This window comes from Rhinoderma darwinii, chromosome 3 (genome assembly GCF_050947455.1).
Source record: "Rhinoderma darwinii isolate aRhiDar2 chromosome 3, aRhiDar2.hap1, whole genome shotgun sequence".
NCBI lineage: Eukaryota > Metazoa > Chordata > Amphibia > Anura > Rhinodermatidae > Rhinoderma > Rhinoderma darwinii.
Genome location: NC_134689.1, coordinates 136,528,120 through 136,546,246, shown reverse-complemented (window position 1 = coordinate 136,546,246; position 18,127 = coordinate 136,528,120). Strand labels below are relative to the sequence as shown.

General features: G+C 41.2%; 1 protein-coding gene across 1 annotated transcript in view; it reads right to left on the bottom strand.

The window, feature by feature from the left end:
• Positions 1–18,127, bottom strand: part of PTPRQ (protein tyrosine phosphatase receptor type Q) — a 271,650-nt gene that overhangs the window by 179,873 nt on the left and 73,650 nt on the right. The window contains exons 10-11 of the mRNA XM_075859391.1: positions 9,463–9,635; positions 875–1,052 (exon numbers count right to left, since the gene is read on the bottom strand). Of these exons, the coding sequence (XP_075715506.1) occupies positions 875–1,052; positions 9,463–9,635 (351 nt within the window). The remainder of the gene's footprint in view (positions 1–874; positions 1,053–9,462; positions 9,636–18,127) is intronic.

The window sequence follows — 18,127 nt, the reverse complement described above, 5'->3', positions numbered from 1 at the left end:
AATTATGCAAACAATGGCATTTGTTGCAGAACTTGACTCCTCCAAAGGGGAAATTCTTCAACAAATGTGCAGCGAAATAAATGTACATGCTGCGGATCTATAATCCACATTGCAGGTCAATTTATGCACGTTTTCTGTGCATTATTCAAACAGAAAATCCGCAGCTTATACGCTAAGTGTGAACATACCATTAAGAAGCTGCCCAGATTACAGGGCACCAGAAGGCCTTGCAATCCTTGAAATGTAAAGCACACATGTTTAGAGGTTGGAAGAAGTCATAATGTACAGTTTATAGATGCATTCACAAGATATGTAAAGTGTCTGTTTCATTAACTCAACACTGTAGCAATATTATTTTAACCATATATCTGTCAGTTTAACTACTCATAAAATGCATCAATGTCTAGAAAGCAGAATGCTTTATTGACTCCAATGGATGTGCCTGCCTGACAATGGTGTCTTCATGTCAAAAAGGTCACCTACACCTGTTTGCCACCACACACACTGACTCTAACAGTTTGACCTATATGACTCCAATAGTGACACTTAAAGGGCCATTAGTCAAATGTTCCTCTGCTGCAGAGTTTTGTACGTTACAGTAGGTGATACGCTAATCCCTAATAGTCACACCTGCTCTGGCAACTGTAATAACTGATTGTCCATGCAGCCTGACTGGGGGCTACAGGGGGCTACTTCTTCTAATAACTGAAGTCAACAATGTGACAAGAAAGTAGCCACTTCTTGGGTGGCTTTGCCATATGCCACAAACATTTTTTGAGCAACAGTAACAACAAAAACAAAGCAATAAAATATATTAGTCAAACAACTATTCACATAGTAAAAAGTTACATTTTAAATTCTTAGCCCACATTACCAGTGTCGCCATTTGGGTGGTTGTAGAATGCCACGGTAGACATTGACTGAGCTGTGGAGAAAATATCCGCTGATCCTTCATACACCCCAGACAGTGCTTCTTTTAGAGGTCCCGAAAACAGAGATTTTGTATTTTCATTCACTATAGTTGATGTCTGATACTCCAAGTTATAAGGATACTGCAAATAAACATACAGTATAACAAGAACTTGAATGAAATAAAAGAGGAGAGCATTATATTCCCCCAGTGCAGCATTTATATATTAACCAATAATTGTAAACAGAATTGTAACATACATGTTGGTAACATATAAAGAGCTCGTTGTATCACAAATGTCAGTGTCAACTTAAGGGCATGACCACACGTGGCGGAATTGCTCTGGAATTCCGCTGCGGACAGTCCGCAGCGGAAATCCGCAGCGTACACGTTTCTCCATTGCCTTCCACAGCTTTGTGGTTGGGTTTGTTTACACGTTGCGGACAATACCGCTGCGGAGCATAGGCTGCGGTGCGGAATTTGGTGTCCGCAGCATACAATGGTTGTTGCGGACGTGTAGCGGACTTGTTGCGGACTCATTGCGGAATTTCTCCATTGACTTCAATGGAGAGTCAAAATTTCGCAATGAAGTACGCAGATGTTATATAGATGTTATGTGTGCTGCAGAGCGTATTGGTTTTACTAACATGACATTTCTTCATTCTGGCTGGACCTATGTATTTCTAGGTCTACAGCCAGACTGAGGAAGTCAATGGGGCTCCCGTAATTACGGGTGACTACGTGTGTGCACCCGTAATTACGGGAGCGTTGCTAGGCGACGTCAGGGGATAGTCCAGGGTGCTGAAAGAGTTGAGCGATTGGCAGTAACTGTTTCTGCACCCTGGACAGTGACTTCCGATCACAATATACATCAACCTATAAAAAAAATAGAAGTTCCTACTTACCGAGAACTCCCTGCTTCTTCCTCCAGTCCGGCCTCCCAGGATGACATTTCAGTCCAAGTGACGGCTGCAGCCAATCACAGGCTGCAGCGGTCACATGGACTTCCGCGTCATCCAGGGAGGTCGGGCTGAATGTTGAAAGAGGGACGCGTCACCAAGACAACGGCCGGGTAAGTATGAATTTCTTTTTACTTTTACTAGGGAAAGGGCTTTCCCTTCTCTATATCCTGCACTGATAGAAAGAAGGGAAGCCCTCTTCCCCTCAATACGCAATGGCTAGTCCGCATCAATTTAATGCCCATTTTAGGCAAAGCCACAACAGAATCTGCAACGCAGATTCTGTGCGGCATTGATGCGGACAGTGGCGGAAGAAATCCGCAACGTCTGAGCATGCACTTAGGGTTTAGTAATGCTGTTGGGGTTACTACTGTGATCACAGAGCACGTCAGTGTAAGTCCAGTTTCAGAAGACATTTTAACGTCCAGGTTAGCCAGATGCCCAGCTGACACATGTTCCGATGAAGGGTTCTATGGAGATCTAAGTTCGGGTCAGTAGAACCCCATGAAGTCAAGGTCTTAATATAGATGCTAAAATGTGAGAGTGAATTTCAGCAGTATGTTTTTTACAAATGTATACACTCTTGTGCTAAGTTACAAATGTATACACTTGTGCGAAGTTACAAATGTATACACTCTTGTGCTAAGTTACAAATGTATACACTCTTGTGCTAAGTTACAAATGTATACACTCTTGTGCTAAGTTACAAATGTATACAAGCTTGTGCTAAGTTGAATGAATAGAATCTACCAGTATGTATGACTGTATGCTGACCTATGTAAGGGCAGTATATTACAGCTACAGGTCCGTACTCTGACAAACCCACTTAATAAGGGTTTTCCGGATCTATGTAAACAAAGCTTAATCATACTGATCCTAGCACCAGGTCATGCACACAAATTAAAGGGGTTATGTGGGTTCCTAAGATTTTTTACTAATGGCTGCAAATTACATAAATTAAAAAAAACAACTAGTACTCACCTATCCTTTCCCCCGGCGTTCCAGCGCTGATGATCCAGCGGCACTGCCGGTAATTGTTTACATGCAGGCGACCTGAAAACCTGAACATACCTAGTACTTCTCAAAACTCAGTGTTTGTTACTTTTGTAACTAAGCAAGCTACTCTTCTGTCAGCTAAATGTATCACTAGCGCAAATTTCTCTCCTGTCTTAATAGTATAAGTATATAAGTATAAGTATATATACTTAATAGTATAATACAATGTATCAATATAGTCAAAGTGTGATAGTCTGGAGTCCAGACTGTCCAGCTCAAAGAAGAATGCCTAGCCTAGATAGAATTACAGCAATCTGTCAGTTGTGAAATGTATTAGATCTGTATAGGTTTTAATGCTTCGTATGGAGACAGTAATGTTTCTCTTTCCTGACTGCAAACCGTTTTTGAAAACGTAAAGACATAAAGTATATTATAAAGTTGCATGACATTTCATTATACAATCATTAAAGGGGTTGTGTCTCAAAGACAACCTCTTCTTGGCCAACTTCGAATGATCTGGATTCTGAAACCCCTTGTGATCAGCTGTAATTGCTGGGTGAAGTTGTGGCCAGCAACATGGCGATCATTCACATGAAAGGCCGTTAATGTAACACAGTATTCCATAACATGAGCGGCTGATGCTATGCGGCTCTCCGCTGTGCTCGTAGGGGAGGGTCCAGAGCGGAGAACCCTTCTCTATAGTGACCATATATCCTAATAGGGTATATGGACGGGAGTTGTCCTGATGGAAAAACCCCTGTAAGCTCTATTTACATAAATCCTGAAACCCTTTAAATCCAGACCAGAGAACCCGTTTAATGAAAAAGTAAAAATTATAAAAAAATAGATACTTGGGAACAGATTTATTAAGACTGGCATTTCGTACACCAGTCTTACTAAAAAGACTGCTGCAGTAAGATGCGCATAATTTATTAATAGGTGCATGCTTCTTAATAAATCAGGCGCATCTTTGGCCGTCTGTGCGTCTGAAAGGGAAATCTACACCAGCTTCGAGAGGGCGTATTTTTCCGCTATAATTTACGCCAGTTTCTGGTGTCAATTATAGTAAATGAGGTGGGCTATGGGTGGTCACACCCCTTTCATTAAGCTCTGTCCACCTTTCGTAAAAGTGGCGGAGCCAGCTTAAAAAATTTTGCAAAACTTTTACCTTTTCTATGCCAGAAATCTGGCATAGAGTGGTTAATAAATCTGCCACTATATGCATAATGAATGCTGGGTACCCTCGGGGTGCGAAGTGCTTCTACTCCACAAGAACATACAGACCTTATATTGTCACCTGCCGGCATATGTTCCTGTACTAAACATCAGCCTGAATATATTCGGGCTGCGAGCAAACAGTGTACGAGAAATATTATTCATCAGGGAAACTTGAAGACTCCCTAATAATCGCATATATTTAGAAACTAATTATTACTTTAATTATAATTCTTAGGAAAATTATTTAATCACGTTTACAGAAATGAAACTTGCAGTGGACTACAAACCTTGCTTGAGAAAATACATGAAAATCTGCGTTAAACCCTAGGCAAACACCATCTGACTAACCAGTGTTTAGACAAGTTTTGGCTAGGGAAGAACATCATGCTGCTGTATGTTATTTTAAAAGACAAATTAAAGTGAAGAATAAGGGCTGCCACTTAACTCAACTGACTACGACACAAGACAACCCTGAGATCCATCATAATTGCTGCAGCAGATCCTTCGTTTAGCCAATGGAGTGACATGCCTGAAACTCTTCACATCAGCCATAAATGGATTTATTAGGGGACCCATGAATAAGACCCTAAAGAAAACTAAAGCTGAAATGCTGGATTTTGAGTTAAGTCCCAGTTAGTGCAGCTGCAAGTGGACTCGTACATCAATCACTGAGACAAGAGCAAACATACAGTAGCTGACTTGTTCACACCACCACCACCACCACTACTTACAAGGGAGGAAATGGGCTGCCATTTCTCATTAATGGGGAAATCAAGTGCAAAATGTATAATGAATACTTAAAAAAAGCCGGACTAAAAGAGTTACATTGCAAAGTATAGTCTGCTGCAGAAGAATTACTGATAACCTATCATGGTTGTTTTGAAATAAAGTACATCCTATGTAACTGTTGGAAAATCACTCGAAGTATTATCTACCTGTTTAATGCTGACTCCCTAATTTACTCATCCTACTTTTCATTTTTTTATTTTATTTCATTTATTATTTTGCATAAATTTTGTACTGATTTTGAGTTATAAAATGTTCCTTCCAGTTTTCACATAGAAAACTAAATTTAGAATTATGCTGTTTTGCTGTGTAGAGAGAGCAGTGCATTATGGGAGCTTAGATTTAAGTTACCCATAAAGTTAGGCTAGCTAAGTTTTAGCTATACGTGTAAGGCTTCGTTCACATCTGCGTTGTGGCATCCGTTTTAGCGGATCTGTTTCAATTTAAAAAAACGGACAGACTGACTGATGCCAGACTGAATGCAACGAAAGGTAAAATATGTTTGTTTTTGACGGATCAGTTTACCGGAGCCATCAAAAAAACGGACTCTTTTCTTTCCGTTTTTGTCAGTTTGTCATCAGTTATACTCCGTTTTTAATGGATCAGATTTTATCTTTGCATCTTTCTTGCTTTGATTTTTAGGTTTCGTTCACATCTGCATCAGGGTTCTGTTCTGACGTTCCGTTGTAACTTCCCGTCAGAATGATGACGGGAACCACACAATGGTGATGCAAACGGAAACCTATGGTTTCCATTTCTTTCAGTCAGGGTTACGTTCTAACGGGAAGCTCCGACTATGGAGATAGACTAAAGATATGATGAAACTCAAAATTAGTCCAAGAAAAATACTTAAGATAAAGTGACTCAACATTTTATGTAGATTTAAACTAAATGGTTGTAAAATTGAAGGTATAAGGCTCTGTTCACATCTTCTTCATGGCTTCCGTTAATAACGGAAGCCACAATGCACTGCCAGATCCGTCACGCTTAACTAACAATAGGGTACATTTGATTCCATTGAAGTGTCCGATGTTTCAATGTTTTTTTCCATTAAGTTTTACGAATCTGCAGCGGAGGCTCCGAACCGAGCCACTAACACAACTATGAACATATTCTAAGTTAGACTAAAACTGGCCATACACATGAGAAAGCTGAAGGAAATAAAGGAATACTCCAGCTCACCGGTCTTGGCGTTTGATCCAAAAGTGCGCACGGATCCTTGTTGTGGCCTCTGAATAAATCACAGGATAAGACAAAAAAAACTTTTTCCGATCCAGCGCTTTTGTTCAAAAGGACATATATTCCACTTTTATAGTAAATTTGCTTTTAAAATTGCAACGAGCACAGAGGGGTGGATGCAATGAGCCTACGCGTTTTGAACAAATCACTTGTTATTTTTCATGCCATGTCAAGAAAGCTGTAAGCTGAACGTTCGGGCATGTTTATTTCATTGGAAAGAAGGGTATAATCCACTACTGGACATCTCTGTGAGAGGTGTATCTCCTAGGGAAACAAGGGATGGGGCATGTTGAAATCCAACATGTCTGATCTTTCTTTCCCACAATATGTCATTGAGAGACTTTCGGGCTGCCCCCATACACTCGCCCGACTATTATCTCCTGTTTATAGCCAGCTTTAGTGTTTAAACGCTTTTGTTACTAACTTTGCTTGGTTCCAGTGGCTCTTGACTCTAAGACTTTCTTACATTTGTATACGTATGAATTTCATTTGCTGGTAAAACTGTCAGTTTGTAATTGATTTAACATGGCACCAGGGCATGGGTATAACTGCTACCTCTACATCCCCTATAGCTACACCACTTTATTTAAGTAAAACAAATATAATTTCCAACTTCTGTTTAACCATACATGCCATTTTTTATGTTATGCGTAGAAAGCTAGGGAATGACTAATGGAATATATATTTGTACTGATGAGTATCTCTTACTCATGTGAGAGTCCAAAAACTTGCAGTGAAGAATAAAATTCATAGGTGTAGGCACAATTTACAGATTGGTGATCATGCTTTTTGTATACCTAATAGGCACGGTATCCATAGTCAACGGCAGTGGCAGTATTTTCTATATAAATTCCTGGGTGGCTCATGACAGTACTGCTCAGTTATTATATTGCCATTCTGTGATGAAATTTAAAGTTGTAGTATTTCCTATGTGGACTCTAGTGGCTCATGACAGTGCTGCTCCGTGGTATGACCTAGTAGAGGACATCGGAGGATCCACAGAATGGCACCGTTTAGGTAACTAAAACTTTGGCGGCATGTGTGATCAAAAAACGACATTACTACATTAGGCCTTATTCAGATGAACGTGTAATACGTCCGTGTGATGGCCGTTGAAACAACGGGCGTCACACTGACCTATGTAATTCAATGGCGCCGTTCACACGGCCGTTGTTTCAACGGACCGTGTAAAGGGTCCGTGAGAAAATAAGACATGTCCTATTTTTTCACGCTTCACGCATCCCTCCTTAGACTCTAGCCGTTTTTCACGTCCGAGATGTGCAACGCTCGTGTGAATCTGGCCTAACAGCAAGCGTCAAATTTGGTTACCTTGGCCTAAAACTGCTACGTATGTACCTGGACATATTCTGCATATGAAATCTTAAGCAGGCTTGTGGCTGCGCTTAGCAAACATTGTTGCTTGAATTACTGAGATTCTGAGGTTCCAATCCAACCATGGAAATATATATGCATGGCGCTTGCATGTTCTCTCCACTCTAAAAATATATTGAGGCCAGGTTCATACAGAGTAGTTTGGTGCAGTTTTAGATGCATCTTTTTTTTTTTTTTTAGACATTTTTATTTGTGTCTTCTAAAAGCTAAGTTGCAGGGGCGTGTATTGTTGTTTGCAGCTGTCGACCATATTTATCAATGTCTAATGGAGAAATATTGTCATACAAAATTGGACCACATGTAAGACAGTTATGGTGTAAAGCTTGTGCCTGTTATATGACCGTCCCTAGTGTTAGGTACATATATCATGAGCTGTGAAACATTCTGAAGAGTAAGTCACAGACATCACTCAAATTAATGGTGGTTTTTACAATGTGCCAAACCTGTCTCTGACATTATTGATAAGTCTGCTCCACTGAGTCTGTACATGCCCATAATCTACCAACAAACATCTACAATGGAAAACAAGACCTCTAGAAACATTTTGGTCTTCTAAATGTATAACTTTACTCAATGTATTATATACTGTATATTATAGTTAACAACAGCATTTTGCTCTTTTTAGATCATGTCTGCCCTACAGTTGAGGTATAAATCCATGAAAAAAAACACCTCCTTTTGCTTCAGTATGAAATTGAAGGCAAATGGAGGTAATATGGACCATAGAAGACTACAGGTGCCATATTACAAATCTGTACAATGTGCCGTGAGCATTGACATATCTTACACATAATAATTGGATCTGTCATTCCATTGACTTTTTGACTATTGACTATTATAAGAAAAAAAAAAAGATAGCGCATACTTTTTGTTGTTTTACTAAATAAAGTTAAAGTATAACATAAAAATAAACACATTCAGATGTAAACCAGACAAACATATGCTAAACAGAATCCCTTTTGGTATACATTTGTCTCATAGATACCTATTTTTCCCCAATGCCAAATCTCTAATGGTGCCCCCCTACCTACAGATGTGTCCTTCCCTTCCTTATATTTTAACATATCTGGAAAGGTGTGGTGCGAGATAACCCACTTTGGGTAAAAAAATGATTTTGCAATTTTTTTCCCCACAAAATGTCTGTTATATGTGCCTATGTGTGGCCACCCAGTGGTTGTGATACAAGTTGCATCCTGTCTAGGTTTTTTTTAGTATGTCGCGATATTGTATCAAATTTGAGTCCTTAACCAAATTCAAACAACGGTAAGAGTGGGCACATCTGTATCATGTGCCATTTGCATTACTGGTGTCCTTTTAGTTGGCAGAGGGTATTTTGGCCACCCTCTATTGTTACATCCCTGCTATTTTTGATATACAAACATATACTGTCAGACATATCTCCAAAATGTGATTTAAATGTAGTCTAATACATCTGATCAAAATGGTAAAAAACTGTTCCATGCACTTTCGTTATGTTTGTAATACACCGATAGAAAAACTTCAAAAGTATTACTAGGCCATTTGTCTAACTTCCGGAAAAAGTGAGAGAGAGAAGGACTGAAGGCAAATGTGTGTCTAGTTGAAATATTGTTTTACGTTTTTGTTAAAATAGAGGAATCCAATAACTTTTGCACAATGTAGTTCTGAAATCAATAACTGTTGTACCCGCAGCTTATATTAAAAAAAATAAAACAATAATTGGTTTGAGTTTAGTCTTTTTTCTTATTGTAACTTTGCTTCCCCCAAACAACCCTTTAATTGAAGAAATAACAGGAAACACTTGTAGGTGTTGAGCAATACCAAGTAGGTGTAAATGAAAGAAAGGGAGTCTCTTTCTAATCTTACAGAAGACTTGTAGATCAGGCAAAGTGTGAAAACACTCACAAAGCAATAAGTGATTACTAATTGTTCAATGCAAAAAGATAAACACAAATTTCAAAGAATAGAAAAAAAACACATTACCTTATATTTTCCTGTGAGAATTGTATTTTCAATGGCCATTCTTGTTTCTTTTACAAATGCTCTAACCCTGTATTGAGTAATGATGCCATTTGGTTGCTGTGGTCTTCTCCAGCTAACTGTTATAAAGTTGGCTTCCACTTCTTTTGTATTTAAATCAGACACAGCGCTGGGTACTTGAAATATATAAGGGGAGAAAGTGAAAAAAACAAAACAAACAGAATAGACACATTAAAAGGGAAATGTAAGTTTCATCTCCATAAAGTTAATTTCAGCCTGCACATCTTCCCCATTTCTACTAGGTGTAATGTCTAGGTTTTCTAGTGCAGGGTTTAAATGTTTCCTTCTGTTTAATGGTGGATTAACATGACTATAATAAGTCCGCATTATATTGTCAGTATTAGGCAAGGTGCAGACCACATAAAAAAAAAACATTACCATTTGAAAGGTGCCACCTAACATATAGCCAGACATATACAACTGTAGGCCTATACAGTATACAAGCACAGTGGTGAAGCATAGTGTAAATAGACAGGCAGTGCAAGAAAGGGGGGGGGGTCGATAACTTGAATCATTAAAGATATGCTATTCAGTGTCAGATATGAAGTTGGACAAACATAATAGAAAAAGAGAACCTTGAGACAAACAATGTATATGAAGATGACCAGCAGGTTTGGACATTTCTGGCTCGAAGTTCTACATTTGCATGTTTTATGTTTCCCAAAAAAAAAGATTTTGGCTATGAAAAATTATTTAATGGTCATATAAACAAGCTTAATAATTTGCGGTTCACTTTTGCACCCTTATTAGAATCCTTTCACGTCACATTTTTTCCTTCCCTCTGTGGTATACATGGAGAGGACTCCCAACATATATCTCTAATGGAAAGGATGCTACAGATCCCACTGTATAGGCATACATTGAGAATTGTTGCCGAACCCCCCCTGGGCACAGCGATACCTGGGCCAAAATCTGTGGGCAGAGAGCTACTTGATGCTCTACATGGGACTCCAGACCTGGGAAAGCAACCCAATGTATAAGTTTAACATGTATCTGTGATGAATGCCATACAGTGGCATCCGTCACCCGTATGCGGTACACATTTTGTTGCGGGATCCCTCAGGATGGAATAGCGTACTCTACTACACTATTCCATCCCTCAAATAAACCACGTCAACGGAAGCCAAAAGGACATTCTTTTGACCTCCGTCGGGCTAATTGAGCCCTATGGACACGTTTAGTGTGTACATCAGAAGCTTTTCCGACGATACGCTAATTGTAGGGCATAAATGTGATGTGAAGGGGGTTTAAGGACCGGAACTAACAGCATAATTTTATCTAAGACTAGCAAATAATTAGATCCACAGTTGGGTAGGCATTTGTTTAAGGCCACTTTTGCATCAGTATTTGTAAGCCAAAACCAGGAGTGGATGGAGAACATGGAAAAGGTACAAATCTTTCCATTATAGTTTTTCTTGGTGTAGGTTCCACTCCTGGTTTTAACAAATACTGATGCAAAATACTGACAAAAGAAAATACAGTAGGTGTAAAGGATTTTCCAGACACAGCTTCTGTATCGACGCCCATGGTTAATCAGCCTGCATCTGTTCCTAGGTCTGATAGAGTGACTCGATCTTCTACCACTCAGGCTGGTAAGCTGAGGAGTGGGAGAACCTATCACAGCCTGGCCAGACGGTTCTAGCTCCCGCCCTCGGTCTATTTATACCTTCATTTCCTGCTCCTCCTTTGCCTGTGATTCTGTCTTGTTTCCTGGCTCTGCTGTTCCTGCTAGTAGTATTGACCTCTGCTTTAAATTGACCCTGGCTTTACCGACTACGCTCCTGCTCTGCGTTTGGTACCTCGCACACTCCTGGTTTGACTCGGCTCGTTCACTACTCTTGTTGCTCACGGTGTTGCCGTGGGCAACTTCCCCATTTCCCTTAGCTTCTGTGTACCCTTGTCTGTTGTGCACGTATTGAGCGTAGGGACCGTTGCCCAGTTGTACGCCGTCGCCTAGGACGGGTCGTGCAAGTAGGCAGGGACTGAGTGGCGGGTAGATTAGGGCTCACTTGTCTGTCTCCCTACCCCGGCCATTACAGTAGGTTAGTTGTTGACAGCTGAAGGTCTGTTTACATCTGCATTGGAGGCTCTGTTAGGTGCTTCAGTAGCAGATCCGGCAGAGATTACCGGAAACAATAGCTCAGCATGCTGCATTTTTGTTTCCGGTAAAACCAAGGACACCCTGACAGAAAGCCGACGGAACCCATTAAGTCAAAGGCTTCCATCGGCAGCTGGTGGTGTCCATATTCCCTTGTTCTGCTTCTCTGAGTAGAACAACAGAATAGGCCGATGCAGATGTGAACAGGGCGTTAAACTCTTATTATTTTCTCCCAAGATGAGCAACACTGGAGATGTTTTGCTCATTCTTCTGACATCTTTACATCATTATGTATGTTTAGCCAAGTGAACATGCATGTTGATGTGGGAATCATTTGATATGACTTATTTAATCTCAAAGTTTCCAATACTGTATGTTCTCAGTACCCCATTGGGTAGCATTAAAGAGGATTTGTCACTAGTTTAGTAATGCCCTATCTCCTAGCTATTCTAAAAGGCCCTGTCACACTGATAATGTTAGTTTTACACTGACAGGCAATAATGTGCTGCAATACAAAAGTATTGCAGTGTATTATAAAAGCGATAAGAAGATCGCATGGTGAAGTCCCCTAGAGGGACTAAAAATAAAGTTATCAAAAAGCTTAATAAAGTTAATAATAAATAAATAAAAATCCCAAATAAAAAAAATTAAAAACCCACTTTTTCCCTTATAAAATACTTTATTAAAAAAACAAAATGTAAAACATTACACATATTTGGTATCGTCGTGTCCGTAACGACCCCACCTATAAAGAGATTACATTATTTAACCCGCACGATGAACGACGTAAAAAAATAAAATAAAAAACAATGCCAGAATTTATGTTTTCTGTTCATCCTGCTTTCAAAAAAATTTGATAAAAAGTGATCAAAAAGTCGCATGTACTCCAAAATACCAATAAAAACTAAAAGTCGTCCCGCAAAAACAAGCCCTCATACAGCTGCATCGGCATAAAAATAAAACAATTATGGCTCTTTAAACATGGCGATACAAAAACAAATAATTGTGGAAAAAAAGGGTTTTTACTGTGTAAAAGTAGTAAAATATACAAAATCTATATAAATTTGGTATCACCACAATCATAATGACCCACTCAATAAAGTTATAATGTTATTTATACCACGCAGTAAATGGCATAAATCAAAGACGCAAAAAAAGTGGCGAAATGTATTAGTTTTTTTCCATTACACCCCAAAAAAAGTTAATAAAAGTTCATCAATAAATTATATGTACCCCAAAATGGTACTTTTTAAAAAATACAACTTGTCCTGCAAAAAACAAGACCTTATAAAGCTATGTCGACACAAAAATAAAAAATGTATAGCTCTTGGAATGCGACGATGGAAAAACGCAAAAAATAGCTCGGTTATTAAGGTTCAAATTAGGCTGGTCATTAAGTGGTTAAAAGTTATTAGCTTTTTTTCTAAATATGCAAATTAGGCTATACTAGACAAGTGGGTGCCAACACCAGCGGTTCTGCTGAGGTGGAGCTACATCACAGTCCCTGGAGCTGTCCTATCAGCATGAAGCTGCTTCACACAGTGTGAGAGACTGAAAGGGAAGGGAGGTCAATTCAAATAGCCATATCTCCGGCTGCGGACCACCTAGAACAGTGGTTATGGTGGCATATGAAAGATGAGATTCATAGTTCTAGCTATGAAACAACCAGAGGTATCACCAGTTGAAAACACAGTTGGGAATGGAAGCTGTATACTATATGATCATGCTGTGTTGCTGGGCAGGGAAGGGGGAGAACTGTACAGTATGACGCTGATTGGACAGCGTCATACAGAAAACATTACACCGCCCATAGTGAAAAGAAAGACTAACCTCCCATTTGTCAAGTATAGCCAGATTAGCATATTTAGAAAAATGCTCCTAAGTTTGGAAATAATAAACGTTTTTGAATTTGTTTTTACACTGCAGTTATCAGCATCATAGCGCCTATTAGATTAGTTAGGAGATAGGGCATTAATAAACTAGTTACAGATCCTCTTTAAGATTGGGTACAAATTTCTAACATGTACCCTATCCCAATTTTGCCCCTTTGTGGAGATCTCAGTGAGGTGGAGGAAGTTGTGTAACAAGTGCTCTTACATGTTCCCTTATGTCCAGCTCAGGAAGTGTTCTCATACGACCTCAGATGCACCTATGGTATAGAATAGATACTCCAGTGTTCATAGGACACATGGAAGTAAGGATAACAGTGCTTGTTAGGGCATGACCACACATGGCGGAATTCCTCCGCAACTGTCCGCATCAATGCCGCACAGAATCTGCGTTGCAGATTCTGCAGCGGATCTGCACAAAATGTGCAGAAAATTGATGCGGACTGGCCGCTGCGGACTGCAGGAAAAGTGCTTCTCTTCTCCCTATTCAGTGCAGGATAGAGAGAAGGGACAGCACTTTCCCTAGTGAAAGTCAAAGAAATTCATACTTACCGCCCGTTGTCTTGGTGACGCGTCCCTCTTTCGGCATCCAGCCCGACCTCCCTGGATGACGCTCCAGTCCATGTGACCGCTGCAGCCTGTGCTTGGCCTGTGATTGGCTGCAGCCGTCACTTACACTGAAACGTCATCCTGGGAGGCCGGATTGGAGACAGACGCAGGGAGTTCTCGGTAAGTATGAACTTATATTTTTTTTTACAGATACATGTATATTGAGATCGGTAGTCACTGTCCCGGGTGCAGAAACAGTTACTGCCGATCGCGTAACTCTTTCAGCACCCTGGACAGTGACTATTTACAGACGTCTCCTAGCAACGCTCCCGTCATTACGGGAGCCCCATTGACTTCCTCAGTCTGGCTGTAGACCTAGAAATACATAGGTCCAGCCAGAATGAAGAAATGTCATGGTAGTAAAAACAATACGCTCCGCAGCACACATAAGATCTGCGGACTTCATTGCGGAATTTTGACTCTCCATTGAAGTCAATGGAGAAATTCCGCCATGAGTCCGCAACCAGTCCGCCACTGCTCCGCAACAGACAGAGCATGCTGCGGACACCAAATTCCGCTCCGCAGCCTATGCTCCGCAGCGGAATTGTACGCATCGTGTAAACGAACACTGCTAAATTAAAGTGAAAGTCAATGGAGAAACGGCTCCGCTGCGGATTAACGCTGCGGAGTGTCCGCAGCGGAATTTAAGTGAAATTCCGCCATGTGTGAACCCGCCCTTAGACAGCTCTTTGGTCATCCCCTCCTCGCAATCTCTACATATTTGATTTTAGCCTTTGGGGCACTATTAATATAGAATATGGGATTTCTGTAAGTGAAAGATGTCAGTGTGTATAAGCAGAGTTTTTCACGATAAATATAATGTTATATGAGTGCATATAATGAAAAAAAAAACCACATTTACTGTGTATCTTTCCCTTGCTTGCTTTTTGTATGCTTAGAGCCTAGTGTTCATCACACAAAAAGGGACCATTAAAGGGAGCAGCAAACAGAGGATATCACTTCACAGGTCTTAATCAGAACAATTAGAGAGTCCTTTATTTGGCTATAGACACTTAATTAAGAGATCACAAGTACAGTACGCCTAAACTCACCCTCAATACAAGCTGCTCAAGACCATGCAAAAGTCTTTAAAGTGCCACTGCTATCACACTGGGTTGTCCTGCACCAAAAACACTTAATGACGTGTTAAGTCCCACCCTGCCCCTTGCCAGGGGAAATAAAGGTGTCAATGCTGATCACCACAGTAGTGTAGAAAGGTCAAAATCACACCATTATGTCACCTGACAAACAACTGAAAGCCTGGTCTAAAGGGCACAACCTAATTCTGGTCACCAATATTAAATATTTTCATATATATAATATATAATAATATATATAATAATGTACCCCCTAATGCAAATTGCAATTATATAAGATGTAACCAAGGAGTTCCATGACCATATGAAAACACAAGACTGCAGGCCAAGTGCATTTATACAGGATGCGGAACATCTAATATTTGTAATGATTTCTATAAGGGATATATTATGGTGCTGATGCTGCCATCATGGCTCCTCCAGGGGTGGAATCCCCAGCAGAGTGTTGCCGACGGGATTCTGCTTCTAGAGGGAGTCCCTGTTTAGAAAGCGGCGTAACTACCACTGTAGCAGCCATTGCGGCTGCTACAGGGCCTGCAGCATAAGGAGGTCCGTGCCGCCTGCCGTCACAGCCCCCCCATGCCCAGTGGCCCCGCTAGCACCCGCAATGGCTGCTATGGCAGTAGCGACGCTACATTCAATAGTATCTGCGTCCTTAGGCAGAGCAGGGACAGTGATATATGGAGGAGAGAAGGACATATATGGACAGTGATGCCAGGAGGAGAGAAGGAGTCCTAGTAGTGCTCTGCCCAGGACTTTGGGTCTGGTATTGCCCCTGACATTACTATCCATATATAGAAAGTGATGTCCGGGGCTACCCAAGAGACGGAGTTCCGGAGCAGAGCCTTTGCTAGCGCTCTGGCCGGGACTTCAGCTCTGCTCCGGACATCACTATCCATATATGGACAGTGATGCCAGGAGGAGAGAAGGAGTCCTAGTAGTGCTCTGCCCAGGACTTTGGGTCTGGTATTGCCCCTGACATTACTATCCATATATAGAAAGTGATGTCCGGGGCTACCCAAGAGACGGAGTTCCGGAGCAGAGCCTTTGCTAGCGCTCTGGCCGGGACTTCAGCTCTGCTCCGGACATCACTATCCATATATGGACAGTGATGCCAGGAGGAGAGAAGGAGTTCTAGTAGCGCTCTGCCTAGTACTTTGGCTCTGGTATTGCCCCTTACATTACTATCCATATATAGACAGTGATGTCCGGGGCTACCCCAGAGACGGAGTCCTGGAGCAGAGCCTTTGCTATCACTCTGGCCGGGACTTCAGCTCTGCTCCGGACATCACTATCCATATATGTACAGTGATGTCAGGAGCAAAGCAGGAGTCCCAGGCGGAGAGCTAGTAGCGCTCTCCCTGGGACTATGGCTTCGGGGTTGCCCCTGACATATATGGACAGTGATGTCAGGGGCCACTCCTGAAGCGGAATCCCCGGACAGAGCGTCGACAATGCTTTGGTTGGGATTCCACTCCTAGAGGGAGCCCCAAAGGCGCTACGTACAGGGAGGACGTCTGTGTGGCACTACCTGGGAGGGGGTCTGTGTGGCACTACCTGGGAGGGGGTCTGTGTGGCACTACCTGGGAGGAGGGGCTGTGTAGCACTACCAGGGAGGGGGGCTGTGTGGCACTACCCGGGAGGGCGCTGTGTGGCACTACCTTGGAGGAAGGGCTGTGCGGCACTACAAGAGAGGGGGGCTGAGTGGCACTACCTGGGAGGGGGCTGTGTGGCACAATCTGAGAGAGTGGCTGTGTGGTGTTATGTGGGAGGGGGCTACATGGCACTCTCTACTATGGCCTAACTCCTTTTATGGGGGCATAAACAGGGCCTTACTTCTATATGGGGGCAAAAAGTGACATTTTCTGCCATTTTACTGCCGTCGTGAGTTCCTCCGCAAAGGGGTCCAATAAGTCTGTGTCACCCAAGGGCCCACATAAACCTGGAGACGGCCCTGCCAATGAGGCTCGCAATCTGATTTCCCTATCGTAGACACACACTTGGGCCAATTTCATAGGTAGCCAATAAATCAATTATAAGTATGTTTTATTTGTTTTATTTTGGAGTTTGGGAGTATGGTAACTGGAGAACTGAGTGGAAACCCATACAAAACCAGGGAGAACATGTAGATATTACTGTTGACACTGCAAGAGAACAGTGTTAACTACTGAGCTGCTGTGATGCCCATGGCAATGGGGACATTGGATGACACTGAGAATTCTGGCTGGCAATGAGGGCACTGTGGAGAGAAATTAGGGTTCTGCAGATAGCAATTTGGGCTCTGCTAGATTTTGTGTCTGTAACTCTATGATAGCTCTTTGTCTTGTATTGCTCTGTGAAATCAGTCTTAAATATATATATATTTTTCTGTTATCTAACTCTGTGTGACTTATATTCTAAAGAATAGATCCGTTTTCAGATCTAAAAGTGATTTGGTAGAAATCTGTAATGAGGAGTATATGATCAGAGTACTTACTATTATAACTTACAGTGTTCAAACACAATACTAAAGTATAATGCCTGCAAAGGAGGTATTGTTTGTTTGTTCACATGTACAACCTGCAGGATGAATTAGTCAGTATCCTCTGTATGGACAGGACACATGGAGTATACCCATAGACTGACATGTGCATATCTCATCTATACAGAGAGAACCTGGATAATCATTCATGCGGGGAGCACTATGCACAGTGGCCCCCAATATGTGAATTTGGGAGTAAATACAAAATATATATCCGTAAATATGTTCATAGATGTAATGATTATCACTAACAATTGAAACAATTTTACAATTGTTAATGATAATTGATTCTTCTATGGCACTAAAAATAATCAGATTGAGGGAAATCTACTCAATTGGTTACAAAACTTATTTTCATGCTTAATCGTTAGTGGTAAATATTTTTAGGTTACTA